Source organism: Schistocerca americana, chromosome 3 (genome assembly GCF_021461395.2).
Source record: "Schistocerca americana isolate TAMUIC-IGC-003095 chromosome 3, iqSchAmer2.1, whole genome shotgun sequence".
Classification (NCBI taxonomy): domain Eukaryota; kingdom Metazoa; phylum Arthropoda; class Insecta; order Orthoptera; family Acrididae; genus Schistocerca; species Schistocerca americana.
The window spans coordinates 46568378-46589115 of NC_060121.1; the positions used below are offsets into that span (position 1 = coordinate 46568378).

Consider the following 20738-nt stretch of genomic DNA (forward strand, 5'->3'; position numbering starts at 1 on the left):
TGAGGAACTCGGGATGGTCTCTCTAGAAGAAAGGAGGCGTTCGTTTCGTGAATCGCTACTGAGGAAATTTAGAGAACCAGCATTTGAGGCTGACTGCAGTACAATTTTACTGAGGCCAACTTACATTTCGCGGAAAGACCACAAATATAAGACAACAGAGATTAGGGCTCGTACATAGGCATGTAGGCAGTCATTTTTCCCTCGTTCTGTTTGGGAGTGGAACAGGGAGAGAAGAGTCTAGTTGTGGTACGAGGTACCCTCCGCGACCCACCGTATGGTGGATTGCGGAGTATGTATGTAGATGTAGAAGAAGCACTCGAATAACGAGTTCACGGTATCCAGACACTGTGGCTCCAGTATGACAATATCGATACATCTGAATGCCTATACATGAAATGCATATAGAGTCTGAAATGGCGTACTGAAACACCGAAAATGGTTGTGAAAATAAAATAAACTAACTTCTCAAAACGTACGTTGAATTTCCTTTGGGGAAAAAATATTGATCTCCTGTTGAAGTATTCGTCACCAGCAGCTACAATTTTCCGTTTGTTCGGGCTCGATGTCTTCAGAGGTATCTAAGATTTTTGAACGTTTGGGTCGAGCATTATTATTTGACTATCTGAGGACGCTTGGAGTGCCTTGTGTGCGGCAGGACGCCGTTCGATTTCCCGTCACCCTCTGGTCCTTGTGAGATAGGGAAGTGCGTAGTGGGGCCACTTAGCCTCGTAACGCCAGCTGAGGAGCTGGTTGATTAAAGGAGGAGTCTCAGGGTTCAGCTACCGTCAATAGCAGCTGTAGGGCCCAGCCACACGCTGATCACATGTCCCAGGATTAAAGATCGCTCCTCGTACTGCCTTGTAGCCAGCAGTTGGCTTAATGGGTGAATGCAAGCATTAAGCATTCTTCATTGAGTATTGAGCTTAGAAAATTAGCTACAAACGCAGTATCTCTTAGATAAGAAGTACTGAGGTTCGAAAAGCACCCCCTGTCTTTACTAACAACACAGCACAGTAGTAAATACGTCATGCCGACGCGATGTGCGCATTGGTAAAGCGAACTGGCCGTTACTGCAGCCGCGTATTATCAAATGCACAGCAGAACCTATTTCGTACAGCTTCGTTGCTCTTTGCTGCAAGAGCATTGATTTTCCCTGGGCCCAAATTATGCCGACGAAAGCATTAATCTGGTTATTCGAAACCAGCGGAAATTGTGGCGGTGGGAACGGAGCGGCGAGACACGGCAGCGGCCGGTGCTGACAGCGAGGCAGCGGAGACTAGCCTAACGCGGGCTATATTTCGCTAATCGGATACGCGCGGCGGTCGGCCGCTCCCAAACAGCCGGATTAACGCTGAACGAGGACTTTCCCCCGCCACAGGGAAATGGAAAACGCGCCAGCGCCCGGCTTCCGCGGGGGATCAACCGGCAGGTCCAGTGATGGCGCGTGCGCACTAAGAGGCTGGCGGAACGTGATACGAGCCCAGTGCAGGATCGGGTCCCTCAGGTCGCCACATGCAACTTCTACCGACCACTCAGAATCTGCGCTGATGAGCCAAAATATTATCACCACCTGCTTAATAGCTTCTTTGTCCGTCTTTATACCGAGATACATCACTGAGTCTGTGTATCAGGGAAGCGACAGTTTGATGGGAGGTATGTGGCATTACATGTATACGCACAGGTCATGTGATTACAGTAGACAACAGGCCACTGACTTGCGTATGCGGTGGTGGTGTCCGATAGCGGCCCACGTGGGTTTCACAGGATTTACATCACAGTATTTGGTCGCCGAGCCATCAAACAACTGTATCCATTGAACTACAGACCTATATCATTGACGTCGGTTTGCAGTAGGGTTTTGGAGCACATACTGCATTCAAACATTATGAATCACCTCGAAGGGAACGATCTACTGATACGTAATCAACACGGTTTCAGAAAACATCGTTCTTGTGCAACGCAGCTAGCTCTTTATTCGCACGATGTAATGTCGCTATCGACAGGGGATCTCAAGTTGATTCCGTATTTCTAGATTTCCGGAAAGCTTTTGACACCATTCATCACAAGCGACTTCTAATCAAGCTGCGGGCCTATGGGGTATCGTCTCAGTTGTGCGACTGGATTCGTGATTTCCTGTCAGGAAGGTCGCAGTTCGTAGTAATAGACGGCAAATCATCGAGTAAAACTGAAGTGATATCAGGTGTTCCCCAGGGAAGTGTCCTGGCACCTCTGCTGTTCCTGATGTATATAAATGACCTGGGTGACAATCTGAGCAGTTCTCTTAGGTTGTTCGCAGATGATGCTGTAATTTACCGTCTAGTAAGGTCATCCGAAGACCGGTATCAGTTGCAAAGCGATTTAGAAAAGATTGCTGTATGGTGTGGCAGGTGGCAGTTGACTCTAAATAACGAAAAGTGTGAGGTGATCCACATGACTTCCAAAAGAAATCCGTTGGAATTCGATTACTCGATAAATAGTACAATTCTCAAGGCTGCCAACTCAACAAAGGGTGTAAAAATTACGAACATCTTAAGTTGGAAAGACCACATAGATAATATTGTGGGGAAGGCGAGCCAAAGGTTACGTTTCATTGGCAGGACACTTAGAAGATGCAACAAGTCCACTAAAGAGACAGCTTACACTACACTCGTTCGTCCTCTGTTAGAATATTGCTGCGAGGTGTGGGATCCTTACCAGGTGGGATTGATGAAGGACATCGAAAGGGTGCAAAAAAGGGCAGCTCGTTTTGTATTATCAAGTAATAGGGGAGAGAGTGTGGCAGATATGATACGTGAGTTGGGATAGAAGTCATTAAAGCAAAGACGTTTTCGGTCGCGGCGAGATCTATTTACGAAATTTCAGTCGCCAACTTTCTCTTCCGAATGCGAAAATATTTTGTTGAGCCAAACCCACACAGGTATGAATGATTTTCAAAATAAAATAAGAGAAATCGGAGCTCGAACAGAAAGGTTTAGGTGTTCGTTTTTCCCGCGCGCTGTTCGGGAGTGGAATGGTAGAGAGATAGTATGATTGTGGTTCTATGAACCCTCTGCCAAGCACTTAAATGTGAATTGCAGAGTAATCATGTAGATGTAGATGTGATGTATCACGGTTCTGGCTCAGAGAGACAGATAGATATACTACTGAAAGATGACATCAGGCATGAAGGATGTAGGCGGTTCACATCTGTCAGCGTGTATTCGATGATTACCACAGTCCCATGCAATCGAAGGAGAATGTCTTCCACAGAATAATACTGCTCCCACCAGCTTGCGTCCGTGGCGCGCTGCACGTTTCGAGCCACCGTTCACCTCGGTGACGGAGTTTGTGAAGATGACCAGCAGCCAGGTGTAACAGACGTGATTCCTCCGAAGAGGCGACACGTTTCCACTGATAGATGGTCGAATGCCAATGGCCCTGTACCCACTGCTGTCGCAACTGACAGTGCTGCGTCAACTTGTGAACACGTAGGGGTGGTCTGCAGCGAAGCTCCGTGATCAACAGTGTGCAGTGACCGGTGTGCTACCAAAAACTAGTGGGTGCACCAGCGTTGTGCTCTTTGGCAAGGGTGCCACAGATCACCATCTATCCTACCTTACAGAGCAGACTAGCCTCCAACTCCACAATCTGCAAAGAGTCGTTGACGTCCAGCCATTTAGCGCCGAGTTGTAGTTTTGTAAGTAGGCTGTTTAGGTTTTTCATTGGTAACGCCGCGTAGCGCTCTGTATGAAAATCACTGACTGTGCTGTGTGCAGTCTGTGGCTAGTTGGCATTGTTGTCTGTCATTGTAGTGTTGGGCAGCTGGATGTGAACAGCGAGTAGCGTTGCGCAGTTGGAGGTGAGCCGCCAGCATTGGTGGATGTGGGGAGAGAAATGGCGGAGTTTTGACATTTGTAAGAATGGATGTCATGAATTGCTATATATATTACGACTATTAAGGTAAATACATTGTTTGTTCTCTATTAAAATCTTTCATTTGCTAACTATGCCTGTCAGTAGTTAGTGCCTTCAGTAGTTTGAATCTTTTATTTAGCTGGCAGTAGTGGCGCTCGCTGTATTGCAGTAGTTCGAGTAACGAAGATTTTTGGTCAGGTAAGTCATTTGTGAAAGGTATAGGTTAATGTTAGTCAGGGCCATTCTTTTGTAGGGATTATTAAAAGTCAGATTGCGTTGCGCTAAAAAAATATTGTGTGTCAGTTTAAGCACAGTCATGTATAATTTTTCTAAGGGGACGTTTCATATGTCGACCCTTACCCGAGGATACCTCACTGGAATCTTCTGATTTTTTCTTGTAGTTTGTGCAAATAGTGCAGCCTTTGTTTATTGCTAGCGCGTAATTGTAGAGAGAATCTCCTTTCTAGTTGCAGTCTTTCATTGTTGTACAGTAAAACAGTTGTGGCATGCATGTAGATTTGCAGCAAGTATTTCGCAGCTGCGCTTGCAATTGACTACATATTATTTTCAGTGCTATGTTAATGTCTTCTCTTATTTTTCTCTTCAAATTGTGCTTTTCTGTGTTATCGAGTGAAATATTGTGACAACAATGGCGTGTGAGAAACATAACACTAGGCTCCAAAGTAAACTGAGAAATAATAGTGACGACGAGCGTAGCTTATCAGCACCGCCGAGTAATGAATTAACTAATGTTCAAAGTAGTAATTTGGTAATTGTGCATAGGGAAATGGAGCGGGCTGCAAATAATGGTGTAGGCAGTGAAACAAGTAGTGAACAGGGAAGCATTATCGTTCGATCGGTCGGCAACAGCTCGCCTCAGGAATCCGAAATGACAGGACACAATCTTGCAAATACTGTAGATTCAGGTTTTGCGTCCTCACTGTTTTCTCAAATAAGTCAAGACACATTTTCTGCTTGTCAAAATGTGAATGTAGCCGGTGAAAATGCACTGCCAAAAAGCATAGAGAAACAGATTCTAGACACTAATACATTATTATTGCAATTAATGCAACAAATGGAGCAAAACCAGAGACAAACAGAGAAAAAGCTTCAAAAGTTAGACACAATGGAACAAAATCCTCAAAAGTTAGACACAATGGAACAAAATCTTCAAAAGTTAGACACAATGGAACAAAATCTTCAAAAGTTAGACACAATGGAACAACACCAGAGACAAACACAGCAACAGTTGGACGCAATGGAACAAAATCTTCAAAAGTTAAACACCACACTTGAACAAACACGTGAAGATTTAACTACTGAGTTACATAAAATCGAATCGAAATGTCAAAAAGTCTGTAATGACGTAAAAACACAAATTTGTGAGCATTTCCTACCTATTTTTTCGCGTCATGAAAATGCATTACAGAATCACGAAGCAGCCATAAAGGAACTGCAAACTATAGTTCATGAAAATCACGACACCTTGCAAGCTAAAACTGACTCAGTTGGATCTACCGATTCGGTTACGCAACTTGCAAAAACTCAGGAAAACTTAAAGGACACAGTAGATACTCTGAAAATTGATTCAGAAAGACACATGGAGGAAATTAGTTCATTATCAGAGAAAGTAGTTGAACTTTCGGATCAGCTAAATAATTTATCTACGAAGGTAGATGATAATCTGAACGACACAAAACCGGTAGTATTTAATGATACAGAAGAGTGCGAACAAGTTAGGAAATTCAAACAAAATCAGAATCAAATTAATACGCAACACCAAAGAGAAATCCGGGAAATACAAGATCAGTTGACACAGGTAATACAGGAATTACATATTTTAGAGGACACTCGCGCACCAATACGGGAAGAGGGACATAGAAATACAGAACAGCCACTAAATAATAACACAGGGCACTTCGGAAATTATGAAAGAAATTGGCAAGGTACACCGAATTTTGAGATGGCACCGCCGAAACGACGTAACAATGACCGACATATGAAACGTCCCCTTAGAAAAATTATACATGACTGTGCTTAAACTGACACACAATATTTTTTTAGCGCAACGCAATCTGACTTTTAATAAGCCCTACAAAAGAATGGCCCTGACTAACATTAACCTATACCTTTCACAAATGACTTACCTGACCAAAAATCTTCGTTACTCGAACTACTGCAATACAGCGAGCGCCACTACTGCCAGATAAATAAAAGATTCAAACTACTGAAGGCACTAACTACTGATAGGCATAGTTAGCAAATGAAAGATTTTAATAGAGAACAAACAATGTATTTACCTTAATAGTCATAATATATATAGCAGTTCATGACATCCATTCTTACAAATTTCAAAACTCCGCCATTTCTCTCCCCACATCTATCAATGCTGGCGGCTCACCTCCAACTGCGCAACGCTACGCGCTGTTCACATCCAGCTGCCCAACACTACAATGGCAGACAACAATGCAAACTAGCCACAGACTGCACACAGCACAGCCAGTGATTTTCATACAGAGCACTATGTGGCGTTACCAATAAAAAACCTAAACAGCCTACTTACAGTTTCACTGTCATTCTACTTCTTTCCGTAAACGCTCACGACAGTAGCACGTAAACATTCGATCAGCTCCGCCATTTTCGAGACATTCGTTCACAGGCTCTGCGTAGTAATAATCTTCCCGCTGTCAAAGTCCCTTACCTCAATGGATTCCCCATTTGCAGCCCAAGTCTGCACTAGAGTGATACCTCGCCCGTGTCCGTTCCGCTTGCATACCGTGTAGTTATAATTAAACCTTCTGTATTTAACATGGACTGTAATTACGGTTCGAGGACCAAATCTGGTGGCATTAATTTCAAGGACATGAAGAAGAGAAATAATGCAGAATCAGTTCAGTAGAAGGACTTATAATGTTCAGCTACGGTATATCATACCATTACATATCTGTACCATTACTGCTACAAAAGGGGCTCAATACTGCGCTCATCAGTGTCCAGAACAGTCTGAAAGCGCAGGACTGCATTATGCACAGCTGAACTAAGAATGTTCGTAGGTATATTGGCTAGCTAATTTGATATGCTGCGCTTCAGATCAGCACATGTGTGATTGTTCCCCTAATAAACCCTGCCCTTCAGGTAGCCCCACAACCAGAAATCACAGGGAGTGAGATCAGGTGATCGTGCTGGTCAAGCATTTGGAAGTGATCAGCTGATATTTCGATCGTTTTCAAGTGTGTTTCGGAGAAGCGGGTCAACTTAACTAGCGATGTGCTTAGGGACCCAACTTGCATGAAAACGTTTCGAGTTCAATACGTCTCTCTCCTGCAGGAAGGGTATGATAATCTGGTGAAGCATATCGCAGTAACGCTGGCCAGTCACACTGCACGTCTTTTCGTCCTTGAGCGCCAAATTGTTCAAAAAAGAATGGGCCAACGACGAACGTAGCCGTGACGTGTTCACCATACAAAGAAACTCACGCAGAGAGACTGAAAATGAAGATCCCCACACTCAGCAATTCTGTGTGTTCACGTTACCCGTCAGAAAACCATGAGCTTCATCTGTCCATAGGATGGTCCAGTCAACTTCAATCCTTGTGAGAAAATGGAGAGCGAAATCAACACGTCGTTGTGCGTCCTGTGGTGCAAGTGTCTTGTACGGGTACCATTTGAGATGGTTCTAGGTACCTTCTGTACCGTGGACCACTGGGTGTTTCACTGTCGTGACACAGCACGCGCACTGCCTAACGATAGGGAATTGCGCGCAGCGTTGTCTGCCGTAGCAACAGCAATTTCATCAACCACCTGTGGTGCAACCTGTCGTCGTCCTGATCCCAGAGCGATGATTCTAAGTTCTTCATCATTTTCCGCACAGCAGGTGGAGAAAGAGGACCTATCAACAATTAATCCTTTCTGCCGGAGATATTCTCTAAGTGCAGCTGTTGTTTCGATAATAGAGGTTCACCAATAATGCTCTACACCTTTTGTCAAAGCTCGTGATGACATCTCAACAAGTGCACTACGACTGGTCAGGTGTGAGACTATGAATCACGATGGCTGAACACAGCACCTGGAGGCCATTATTGGAACTGGATGGTGGCGCTGTGACGCATGGAAATGATGCATCCCACACTCTGGACGGTAATGTTACCACGTTTGGCACTCGTACGGTAATTAGTTTCCGTGTTATAACGTGTTAGATAGCTAAATTTTAATTAAAACCATCCAGTACTTCTGTTACAGCGTCACGTGGCCGCAACGCCACCAGGCGGCATCCAACTTCGCGGTGGCCAGTGATAATAACGTTTTAGCTGTTGAGTTTACAAATAAATAGTGTGTGTAGTGTACATGCGAATAGAAACAAGCATGATTTTCCAGACAAAAGGCATCGAAAAAGCCGTCTAAATATTTCTGGGATGGTAAACGAATTCTCTACGCGTAAAATAGCATTAAATGCCCTCAGGACAATATTAATCAGGCCTAGTGAATCTATCCATCCGGCTCCAGTAACTCGTGTATATGTGTCTGCCTTCAGGTTTCTAAGCGAAATAATGTCGCTCATCTTCGGCAACTACTCCGAAGCTTCAGCAGACATAATCTCCCTCTCCGTAGCTATGTTTGTTTTCAGTTATTTTTAACTAAAAATATCTCCACTGCCCATCCACATCTAACCCTAGAGGAAAATATTATCAACAGTCTCCCCAATCAGTCTACCGATCCCGTAAACTACGCATTCGATGCTAAAATTCGTCTGTTCCGATTATTTTTACAATTATACGTCGCTAGCACCTCGTCTCCACTGTAGGAAAGTCTCAAAACGACCGGATTTTGCTCCCTGTAACAAAGGCGGCTTCAAAGTTCAGCTCGTTGGGTGGACGAGGGGGGGGGGGGGGGGGGGGGGGGCTCGGGAGTCATAGCTCGTCAAAGTCTGCCCCTTCCCACCCCTCAGTTCTGAAATATACTTTGCTGTCAGTCTCGCAGACGTATACAATAATAATTACAACCTTTTCAGGAAACATTTCAGTCATCAGTTGCAAATAAATTTTGCTGTGCTTTACAACTTTCGACAAATTGATTTGTCATGTTCAGAAGCTTAAAAAATTAGGGTTTTTATAAATATTTAGGCTTTGGCTATACATTTATGTGAAGTACGAAAAGTATATCACAGAAACCTACCACACCTGATATGGTGATTCATGCCTCTTCTTGCGCCTCTTTAAGCACAAACTGGCATTCTTTCACTCTATGATCGAACATACCACTGAGATGCCGCTAACCCCTTCTGCTATTGGTACAGAACTTAATAACTTAAAGCACATAGCGGTCAAAAACGGCAATGAAGCAAACCTTGTACAAAAACTTAACAATAATAAAAGAAAGAAGAATATAAATTCCTCTACACTTAAAAAGAATGGCCTTACTATTAGACATACACTACAATTCCATTTCTAGGTAACATTTGATATCATATACCCACTTCATTAAAAAAAGTGACATCATCAATGCCACTAACTTGCTCTTTTACATTATGAGAAACCTCCAACTGACAAATTTTTCAAATCTGGAATATATAAAATACAGTGTTATATATATCCGAGTTTTATATGGGACAGACAAGGGGGCATTTAAGACCCGCTTTCGTGAGCACTTGCTCGACAAAGATGCCGAGAATTCATGTAAGTCAACGTTTGCAGAACACCTCAAAACAGAGAAACAAGCACTTCCTCCCCGTCCTTGCTTAACATAGAAATTTTATGTCATTGACAAGGCTTGCGAACCTTTGAGAAGAATTTGAAATATACAAACATTATCACCCAAATTCAAAACACTTGTTGAATAACCAACTTGCATTTAAAAATAGACTCTATTTTGATTGCATATCATCTCTTATAAAATGTTGAAATTGGCCCTTCTCTTCCCTGTATTACAATTATGCATTATGCTTTTTAGGCGTAATATATATAATTTCTTTATGTGCCTTAGTTATATTTTTTATATATGCTTTTATACATGTTCCTCTCTGCTAGCATAACACATACATAGATGTGATTCAGTTATTGTAAACTGTCAAACTATGTTTAAAATAATCACATACAGTGTGTAAATTTCTGTGCATACCATGCCATTATCCTTCTAAGAAGAAGATACTGACCATCTGCTAAACTAAATGAGCTTCTGTAGTATACTTTTTATACTTCATATAAATACATAGCCCAGGTCTAAAGATATATATCCCTAGATTTGTAGGCTTCTGAAGATAGCTAGATAGATACATAGATTAATTTCTCGAAACTGACAAAAGATAATAAAATTTATTTGCAACTGATGACTGAAATTTATCCTGAAAAAGTAATACTACAGTTACTGGAAATTACAACCATGAATATAATAACAATAATACTCATAAAATCTACGCGAAATAGTGTAACTGAAAGCTCTCGGCAATAAGCGAACATTTCAATGGCAAGAGAAATGGTAGCGGATTTTCAATTAACAAAAAACTTGTACAACAAAAATTCCTTATCGGTAATTGCAAAACTCTGGTACCACTACACTGTCATGAGACCACAATACCTTTACGCTGCAGAATGGCTTTCGTTAAAGGCAGCCAAACAATTCGGTGCAACAGAAAAGAAAAGAAGGAAAAGAGTCCAGAAGATACTGGGACCACAATCTGACAATAAGAAATGGAGGTTAAGAAATAATAAAGAACTTTACGAAGAAAGAGAATGAACAGAGCAACACACTGTGGAAGAGAATAATTGTATAAAAATGTAAAATGGCTGCATGAGAAAACTGGAATAAAGGAATTTTTAACTTCTTGATGGAAACCCAGAGATACTAATGACGTGGATCAAATGAGTTAGAGCAGTCCCGAACCAAATGGAAATGACGGAAGAAGTAAAAGGAAAAAGACAAAAGTTCGCAGCAAAAGTGTGAAGAGAAAAAGATAAGCGGCATGTAGGATGAACAAAGAAAAGAACAGTAGTGTGAAAAAATGAAAAACTAATTACAGAAAGAAAGGAACATTGACAACGCATAAGCTCCTTCGCGTGGTTCTCAGTAGCACAAACCAATAAAAACTGTTGTAATGCCATAATAATAATCTGTTGAGACAGGTACATCGCATTAGTATAACATCCCAACAAATTGAAATATCGAGAAACGCACCATTTGAAATGCATTTGTGCGAAAATTTGAAGAGTGCCTAAATATGTGTCATTCACTTGATTTAAGAACTATAACTGCAACAAACTCTCACATTTGTAGTAAAATTTAAATTCAAACAGTGCACAAGGACTGTGCACTGACGACAATCGGTATTTCAGTTGACCCGCTTCGATTTTCAACACAGGCCTCCATGCTACAGGTACGCGATCCTCTAAATATGAGCATTGTTATTTCTCACATTCGCTTAACCCTGCGTTCCGTAAGTCAGTGTTGCTGTTTCTTTTCTTTCACTCGGTGTACTGTGCTGTCCTTTCTGCCCTGGCTTACTCCTTGCCGTTAAGTGGTCCTGCATGAGGGCTCTGAACAGTGATGGATTTGTCGTAGACAGCACGTACGGCAGGACACAAGTCCGTCCACCAGGGCTGTAAGCTAACAAGTGTCTCGTGTCAAAGATGATTTGCGCTTTACTCCAGTTCCTCACCATTTTCGATATTCATAGTTTTCATACTACTTTACCCACCCAAAATTATCTGAGAAAATTGGAAATTGACGTAAGTAAACATGAAAACACTTATACAAAAATGTTTTCTATTACGGGTGGCGGCCGGTCATGACCCCCTTCACCCTTCTCCATTGGATCCACTGTTGCCAAGTAGGAAATCACATGTGTGCTGAAAACCGTGCCATGGACTCCCAAACACCCCCTCTTACAGGTGTGTTAAGTGTCTCACACCAAAAATACTTTTCTAATTAGTAAGTCATTATGTTCCAAATTGAGGTGAAACTGCTGCAATCGCTCCGTAGCAGTATATGGGAGCAAGTGCCGATGACAATGCAGAGTATATGAAAATAATTATTATGTCTATTATGTACTTCATATTGCGAAGCTTCTGCCACGGACTTAATGTGTCTCGTTTGAGACTAGGTCAGCCAAAATACACATACCGTGATTCCTACAGAGGAAAATAAATGTGTTGAATTAAATTTATATTATAGTGAATTTAAAGTTTCCATTCTTCAATCTTTCGGCTGTTCTTATAGTTCTAACACTCGCTAATACAACTACTCTGAAATTATACAGTGGGTACTGTACAACAGAACACTGTGAAGTACAATCAACCTAAGAACGCCGGGCATTCAGTTAGTGTCAGCAGTACGGTGTAAGGGCACGGCCCGTTTGTGCAACCAGCGACATTGCCTACTCTAGCAAACACCACGATCTGACAGAAGGGGGCGTGGTCGCCAGGCGCAGGCTCGGTCTGCAGCAGTCCGCTCCACCTGCACTCGACACAACTCGTCACGCGTCACTCCAAACAGGTTTGCCGGTAGGGGTGTTTCAAATGGTTCAAATGGCTCTGAGCACTATGGGACTTAACAGCTGTGGTCATCAGTCCCCTAGAACTTAGAACTACTTAAACCTAACTAACCTAAGGACATCACCTAGGTCCATGCCCGAGGCAGGATTCGAACCTGCGACCGTAGCAGTCGCGCGGTTCTGGACTGCGCGCCTAGAACCGCGAGACCACCGCGGCCGGCGTAGGGGTGTTTGCTGGCGAAGAAGGGTAGGAGGTGGCTGACCAAAAACAAGCGGTGCGTGGTCCCTTTTGGGTCCACTGTGAAAGCATGCGGCCGTGTAACGGATAATTTGAAACCACAGTCACAACAGAAAGTGCACTAAGCCACATAGCTATGTAGGCATACCGGATTGAAGGTCTCGGCGACACGAAACAGAACCCACGCAGAACCTTGCAATGCAATTTCCTTTAGGAGCTGCAGAGCCATAAAGTAATACAAATTATTCGAATATGTTATCTTTTGTTGTATTAACTGTACGTAACGATGGTTCAAAATATAGTCACAGTTTCGGTTTCACTAGGAATCACTTATCTATTCCGTTTCGCGGTGATTTTTGAGTACGCCTACTATGCATTGACATTGAGTTTGGTCCTGAGCTTGATGAATGAATGCAGACGCTTGGGATCACGAAACAACCCGATCCTTAGATGGTTTGCAGATCTCTCCCACACAACAGCTTCCTCCAAACCTAGCGACTGGGAAACTGCTGTACCAAAAGAGGGTAAATTGTATTTTTTATTAGAACTTTCCCACATTTTGAACATAATTTTAGTACAAATATTGTTAATGTTGATTTACAAATAAGAAAACCGGTGCTACCTGACGAAGCAGAGCAAAAGGTGAGTCGACTGACATGTTGCGTCGTAAGGTGCACTCAATCTGACCCGAGAAACCGTCATTAAGCCGCGACTGCTATCGTCCAAAACAGCACCAAAAAGTAAAACTCCCCAAAAAAATGTTGTTCAAATGTGTGTGAAATCCTATGGGACTTAACTGCTAAGGTCACACTCCCTAAGCTTACACACTACTTAACCTAAATTATCCTAAGGAGAAACACACACACACCCATGCCCGAGGTAGGACTCGAACCTCCGTCCGGACCAGCCGCACAGTCCATGACGGCAGCGCCTGAGACCGCTCTGCTAGTCCCGCGCGGCAGTAGAACCCCCTTCCAAAAACAACCACCACATGAAAGCTGGTGATTTACTGGTCCTCAGTATATCACACTGCAAAAACCACCTGTCTTTGTGTAACTTTTAAATTACGTAGCATTTTTTCGGTACTGTACAGATCGTATAGCAGAGATATTATTCACAGAGAATTTGTGAACATCACACTATATGCACGCCTTAAAGATGTGAAACCGGACATGTATAAACGCTTTTGCAACTTGAGAAATTTCTATTTAGCGAAGTAACTTGTAATTTCAATGGCTACGATAAACGCTCCCTTCCACTGTAAATAGTCCAACACGGGCGCTTTTGCAGGCAGTCTATTGTTCGCCAACGTTGAAAACGGCCATGATAGCGAGCGACGGGGTGGAGGTGGGAGATGAAACGGCCACATTTGGCACTTGCTGATGTTCTGCAGATTTCCGGCTAGTATTAGACTTTTTCGCTGGACGAAGAAGTTCTGCTAACTGCTAGGTTGCGCGACTTACTAAAATATTTCTACTGGACTTTGAATATTGTCGACTATCGTCGGAATTTTAAATACTCGTATGTTCTGCAGTCATCGAACTTCGAGCCACTGAAAGTGGTGGGTATTTTCATTTTATCGAGGCATCTTTGGGTTCTGGAATATTTCGGACGACGTTCAGGCTTCAAATATTTCATGTGATGCGGGAACATGGCAGGAATCTAAACATTCAGGCAGTGATCATAACCCATTCATATTACATATGACCCGCATTGTGTTCTCAACGACTACGCCGAGTGACGGAAATAAAGACGGAGTTGAGGATAAGGATTAAAACTAAGGGTGAATACGTCTTTATGATAAGACTTGCTAATGACGTTGCTACACTCTGCGAAAGTGAGGCAGAATTACAGGACCCACAAAAATACTCTTGCCTTTCAAGAAAAATAACACATGACGGGCGACGTAAGGACGATATAGGGAGCATACTCACGTGCACATAGTGGTCCTATGAACTAATGTATCTAATGCGTACAGCTGCCAAGACCTGATCGTGATTCAGCGCACTGAAATATCTAGTTAATCCAGTCATAATGATCTGATTGTGATCCAGTGAATTGATACATGTAATATGTCCAGCAACCATGACCAAATCATGATCCAGTAAGCAGATATGTCTAATACATTGAGCCACATTGAGCAAATTGTGAAGCAGTGCACTGACATATCTGATAACCTAATTATGATCCAGGCCACTGATATGTCACGACCAGATCTTCATCCGGGACATTGGTATGGCTACCATATAGGACCGCCACGACTTGGATCTGATGCAGTGCACTGATATATGTAATGTCTCCCTGCACCACGACTTTATCTTGATCCGATACACTAAAACATCTAACATGTAGAGCCACAATGACCTGATAGTAATCCATTGCACTAATATGTACCTTCCACCTATGTGATCGTGACCCAGTGTGCTGATATATCTGATGCATTCAGCCACCATGACTTGATCATGATCCACTGCACTGATTTGTCTAATACGTCCAATCACACTCACACGATGGTGATCCAGTACGTTGACATATCTAATGCATATGGCCATCAGGATCTGAATGTAGTTTAATGTGATGATACGCCTAATGCATCTGGCCACCATGACTTGATTGTGATCCATTCTGCTGATATGTCTAATGCATCCAGCCATCACAAGCTGTTCGTGTCCAACATGCTGATATGTCAAATGCATCCAGCCAACACAACCAGGTGATGATCTGGTGCACTGATATGTCTAATGAGTAGGCCCAAAGCGACCAGATCGTGATCTGGTGCGCTACGTCTAATGCATCCAGCGACCATGACATTACTGTGGAGTACACTGATAGCATGGCTCGCACAACATGATCGTAACCCAATGTGCCGATATCTCTGATGTGTCTGGCGGCCAAGACCTGATAATGATTTGATGGTCTGATCCGTCAAATGTATCCAGCCACCATAACCTGATCGTGACCGAATGCAGTGACATGACTGATGCGTCTGAGTGCCTCCTTCTGGTCATGATGTAACGCATTGATTGACCTAACGCATTTACGCACTTGGCCAGCATGACATGATCGTCTTGCAGTGCAGTTATATGTTTAACATGTCCAGCCACCGCAAGCTATCCATAATTGCGAAAGTGTTGCCAGTGCAGCATTTTGTGCACGAGTTGACCTCTAGAATATGTCCCATAATTGTTTAACGGGATTCAAGTCGGGGGACTGTGTGGCCAAATCATTCGCTCGAACTGTCCTAAACGTTCTTCAAACCAGTCGTGTACAGTTGTGGTACAGTGACATGGGCACTGTCATTCGTTCCACTGTCCATTACTGCCTACACTATTATCTGATAGTGAGACAATGTGCTTATGCTGTTGTCCTGTCAGTCCTGCTCTAAATTGTCATGCTAGCGACTGTCACCAAGTCTGCTGGCAAGTGACACCCTGTCATTAGAGGTTTTGCTCAAACATACCTGCGCCGGCCGGTGTGGCCGAGCGGTTCTAGGCGCTTCAGTCTGGAACCGTGCGACCGCTACGGTCGCAGGTTCGAATCCTGCCTCGGGTATAGATGTGTGTGATGTCCTTAGGTTAGTTAGGATTAATTAGTTCTACGTTCTACGGGACTGATGACCTCAGATGTTAAGTCCCATAGTGTTCAGAGCCATTTGAATCATTTTTCAAAGATACCTGCTGTCTCTAATGTACAATGAGGTGACGAAACTCATGGAATATCTCAAAATATCGTGCCAGACCTCCTTTTTTTCCGACGTAGTGCAGCAACTCGATGCGACTTGGACTCAACAAGTCGCTGGAAGCGCCCTACAGAAATACTAATCCATACTGAATCTATAGCTATCCATAATTGCGAAAGTGTTGCTAGTGCAGCATTTTGTGGACGAGTTGACCTCTCGACTATGTCCCATAATTGTTTCACGGGATTCACGTCGGGGGACTGTGTGGCCAAATCATTCGCTCGAACTGTCCTGATTGTTTTTCAAACTAGTCGTGAACAGTTGTGGTACAATGACTTGGGCACTGTCATTCGTTCCATCTGTGAATGGCTGCAAATGGTCTCCAAGTAGCACAACGTAACCATATCCAGCCAATAATAGGTTCACTTGGACAGGGGACGCAGTCCATTAATGCCTATACTATTGTGGAGTCACCACCAAGTTGCACAGTGCCTTGTTGACAAGTACGGTCCATGGCTTCGTGGGGTCTGCGCCACACTCGAACGCTATCATCTGCTCTTGCCAACTGCAATCGGGGCTCATCTGACAAAGCCAGGTTTTTCTAGTCGCGTATTGTCCAACCGATACGGTCGCGAGTCCAGTAAAGGAGCTGAAGGCGATGTCGTGCTGTTAGTAAAGGCATTCGCGTTGGTAGTCTGCTGTCGTAGCCCATTAGCGTCAGATTTCGCCGCACATCCGTCGTACGACCCACACTGATTTTTGAGTTTATTTCACGCAATGTTTCTTGACTGTTATCACTCACAACTTTACGCAAACGCCACTCCCCTAGGTCGTTATGTGAAGGTCGTTGGACACTGTGTTGTCCGTGGTGAAAAGCAATGCCTCAAATTTGGTGTTCTCGGCACAATCTTGACACTATGGATCTCGGAATATCGATTTCTCTAACGATTTGCAAAATGGAATGTCCTTGATGCCTCGCCATATAGAATTGTTAGGTACAATTAAGTTCACAGAAAAACACGTTTAAACCCTCATGGGTTGGAAAATGAGGTGTGTACTTAGTGATAATGAATCCCCCGTCAAGATGGCGAACAAATTTAAAGTGAGACCTTGGTGTTCAGAAGCTTGATGCAACACTCAAGACTGAAGATTCTTGCTATTCAAAACTTACACGTATTTTTTAAATATCAAGTACATATCATACCTCTCTCTAGCTGTGGACATGCCTTGCATGTAATTGTTTGTTGAGGGTCTCTGATACCTCATTAGCATTATGCTTTATTCGCATAAAAGTACAAATGGTAATTTCATCTAAAAATATATCTTCAGTTAAGTCCTCCACTAATCATATGGATTTTCCTTACCCAACTCGTTGAACAAAAGTACCTAAGATTCATCAACGGCAGTATGTAGCAAATGTATATATGATAATTTTCGATTCTTACTGTTTATTCGTAATTGGGCTACGCGTCCTGCTTCATTTTCAGTGCTGTAGGGAGACTATTCACACAAACGAGATCTGGGAGAGCCACCGTTGTCTGTTGTTCGTCGCCACTGCAGTTCCGTTTGGAATTCATTACATGCCCAGAGGCTTACCATACGTCATAGGTCTTCTTATACGAGAACACACCAACGAAATAAGCCATCTACTTGTCTGGGTGACGTTTGGCTGATCCAAGCCATTCTGACATACTTATACACACACACACAAACACACACACACACACACACACACACACACACACACACACACAGACACACACACACTAGACAATATGAACAAGTAGTTCTCCCATTATACGTCTCGCAAAACACTGCCGCAACACACGAAACGTTACTTCTAAATGTAACGTAAATGAAAGTTTGTCCTGTGACCTTATGTTTAAAGTGTCAGCATGTAGTTGTGATTGTATGTATTATTATCATCCAGAATTTGCGTCAGTGAGCGGCTACTGACCCTCGTCATGGCGTCTGTGGTGTCGAAGGTGACGGCGCCCGGGACGATCTTCACGTTCCGGTCCTCCTCCTCCTCGTAGCCGGCCTTCTCACCCCTGAAGCGCTCTTCGAACGCCGTCCGGAGGGTGTGGCCGCTCCCATTGTACTCCTGGACTGCCGGACCTGCGAAAGTGCGATTATGTGTTACCCGCTGCAATCACCGACACGAACGCGAAGCTATGGCTAACTATGGACAACGAAACGAACTTATCGACTGATGCACCTCTCATTAAGCGAAAGGATACAGTAATATATTTCATTATGTTCAAACGTTTCTTTCCAGATTAGTTGCTCTACATCCGCATGTATATATATATTCCGCAGGCCACCGCGTGGTACGTGGCGGAGGGTACACTGTACAATTTTCCTGTTCCACTCGCAAACAGAGCCGAAATTTCAACGGAAAGAAATGGAGTGAAAATTTTTCGTAACATAAATAGAAAAAGGAAAGGAAAAATAGTGTGTATTGTTAACACACCTGCAGTAATTTTTTCAGTAACGCAATTTTTCTGAACTCGTGACTGTGCACTTTTTCCTTCATAAAAGTCTTACAGCGAGTAACTAATACCTCCTCTCTGCACGCTTCCTGAAACGTGAACCACATGTCAAGTGCCAATAGTCAGAATACTGCTGCACCTCTTATAACGACATTATTATGAAAGGTAAAGATACTGTGAGACGGAGATAACACAAAGCGGCGCGGTTCTAATGTGTAGTGATTTTGTTTGTGAAAAAATTACGCAGTATTTGAGTTTCAAGTAGAAACTGTTTTTTCATTACAGTAAAATAAACATCAAATCGTAAATACCTTTTAACAAGAACTGAAACACGTCTCATCAAAAAATTCGGAACACAATACGTTAAGACCAGTAGACCAGTTTTTTAGTAGGCCACTGGTTTCCCAGGTAGGACGTACAAATACAAAATTATCTCAATGCTGATCAAAAACAGAAGTATTAGATTCAGGAAGCTACTCTCTCAGTATCAGATTTTGATCGACCACGGTCGTTATCGTCCTCGATTAACCGAGGAGTCTACAAAAAGCCTACATATAGAAACTGAGCTATAATTTTACAATATCGACAGTTGTCATCTTCCAAAAACTTCTTCCTGCTCTTATGCTTCTCCTACGTCTATATCATCCGCTGTTCATCCACTCAGTTGCTTCCAGGGTAAAAAAAAGAAACCTTCCACGTTGTGGGATATGTCTGTTTCAGAAACACTGGTCTGGGACTGTCACCTCAATGCATACATACACTCATAGAAAGAGATCCGTTTAACTAAAGAAACACTGTTTTTTTTTCCTTGTTTCACAATTTTATTTTTAATGTTACTGCACAACCTAGGTTTCGGGTTATAAGACCATTTTCAAGAACATTACTGATCCCCAAAGACTATAATGCACAGATAAACATGATGACAAGGCAACGATAATCATCTCAACTTCTTGACGTATCGAACCATAGCTTAATGTAAAATTACGGCAAAGACCATTTTTAACAAATTACTTGACCATTGACGTAATTTTACATTAAGCTATGGATCGATACCTTGAGATGATTATCTTTGCCTTATCATCATGTTTATCTGTGCATTATAATCTTTAGGAATCAGTAATGTTCTTAAAAATGGGCTTATAACACGAGAAACGTAGGATGTACAGTAACATTAATAATTAAATTGTGAAATAAGGCGAAAAATAGTCTTTGTTAGTTCATTTACAGTGTTTCACCAAAAACCCACAGTTGGTTCAATTAAAATGAGATCCTTTTTTTACTTTATAAACTGCAAGACAATTCTGAAATGAAAACATTTTGCTTATAGTGCGTTAACAAAGTAATGACATTAAAAATGTTGCAAAGTTACTAACACTACTTTGATTTCGTTACAACTGAAAACAAACTTTTTCAGGATTAAATAAGTCACGTACCCGTATCCTCAAGAGAATGCCTGAGTTCCTCCAGGTATGCTAACTCTTCAAGTGCCCTAATCTCTTCCAAACGCCGTCGTCGTCCTTATGAGAATCCACAAGTGAGCAGCGTGTAACAAAACAAATTTTCCTTTTTTTTACCATAAACATCTGTGTAGAGTAGTTTTTCAGTTACGGACTTCCACATCAGGCTGTACGATAATACATTGGCTTTCATTAACTACATATAATTGAGACAAATCACCGAATATTTTACTACATTAGTAGTGGGGCAAAATGTTAACACTTACTGGTTTCGCTTGGGTCATATTTGTATAAGAACAGTTGTGATTAAGAGGTGATGCAACTATCGCAGAAAGCTTTGTTCAAATAGTATCTCCGAAATTGTCTGAGGAAGATGGTAATTGTCGCATTAACCTCAAAATTACACTTATGGGTATAAATAACGACAAGATAAGAAATCAGGTCAAATCAATCAAAGGGGGAAAGGCCATTGGACTTCATGGGATATCAACACGATT

General features: G+C 42.5%; 1 protein-coding gene across 1 annotated transcript in view; it reads right to left on the reverse strand.

Moving 5' to 3' along the window:
- LOC124605267 (collagen alpha-1(XV) chain-like) overlaps window positions 1-20738 on the reverse strand; it is a 228357-nt gene that overhangs the window by 168196 nt on the left and 39423 nt on the right. The window contains exon 7 of the mRNA XM_047136831.1: window positions 18250-18410. Within this exon, the coding sequence (XP_046992787.1) occupies window positions 18250-18410 (161 nt within the window). The remainder of the gene's footprint in view (window positions 1-18249; window positions 18411-20738) is intronic.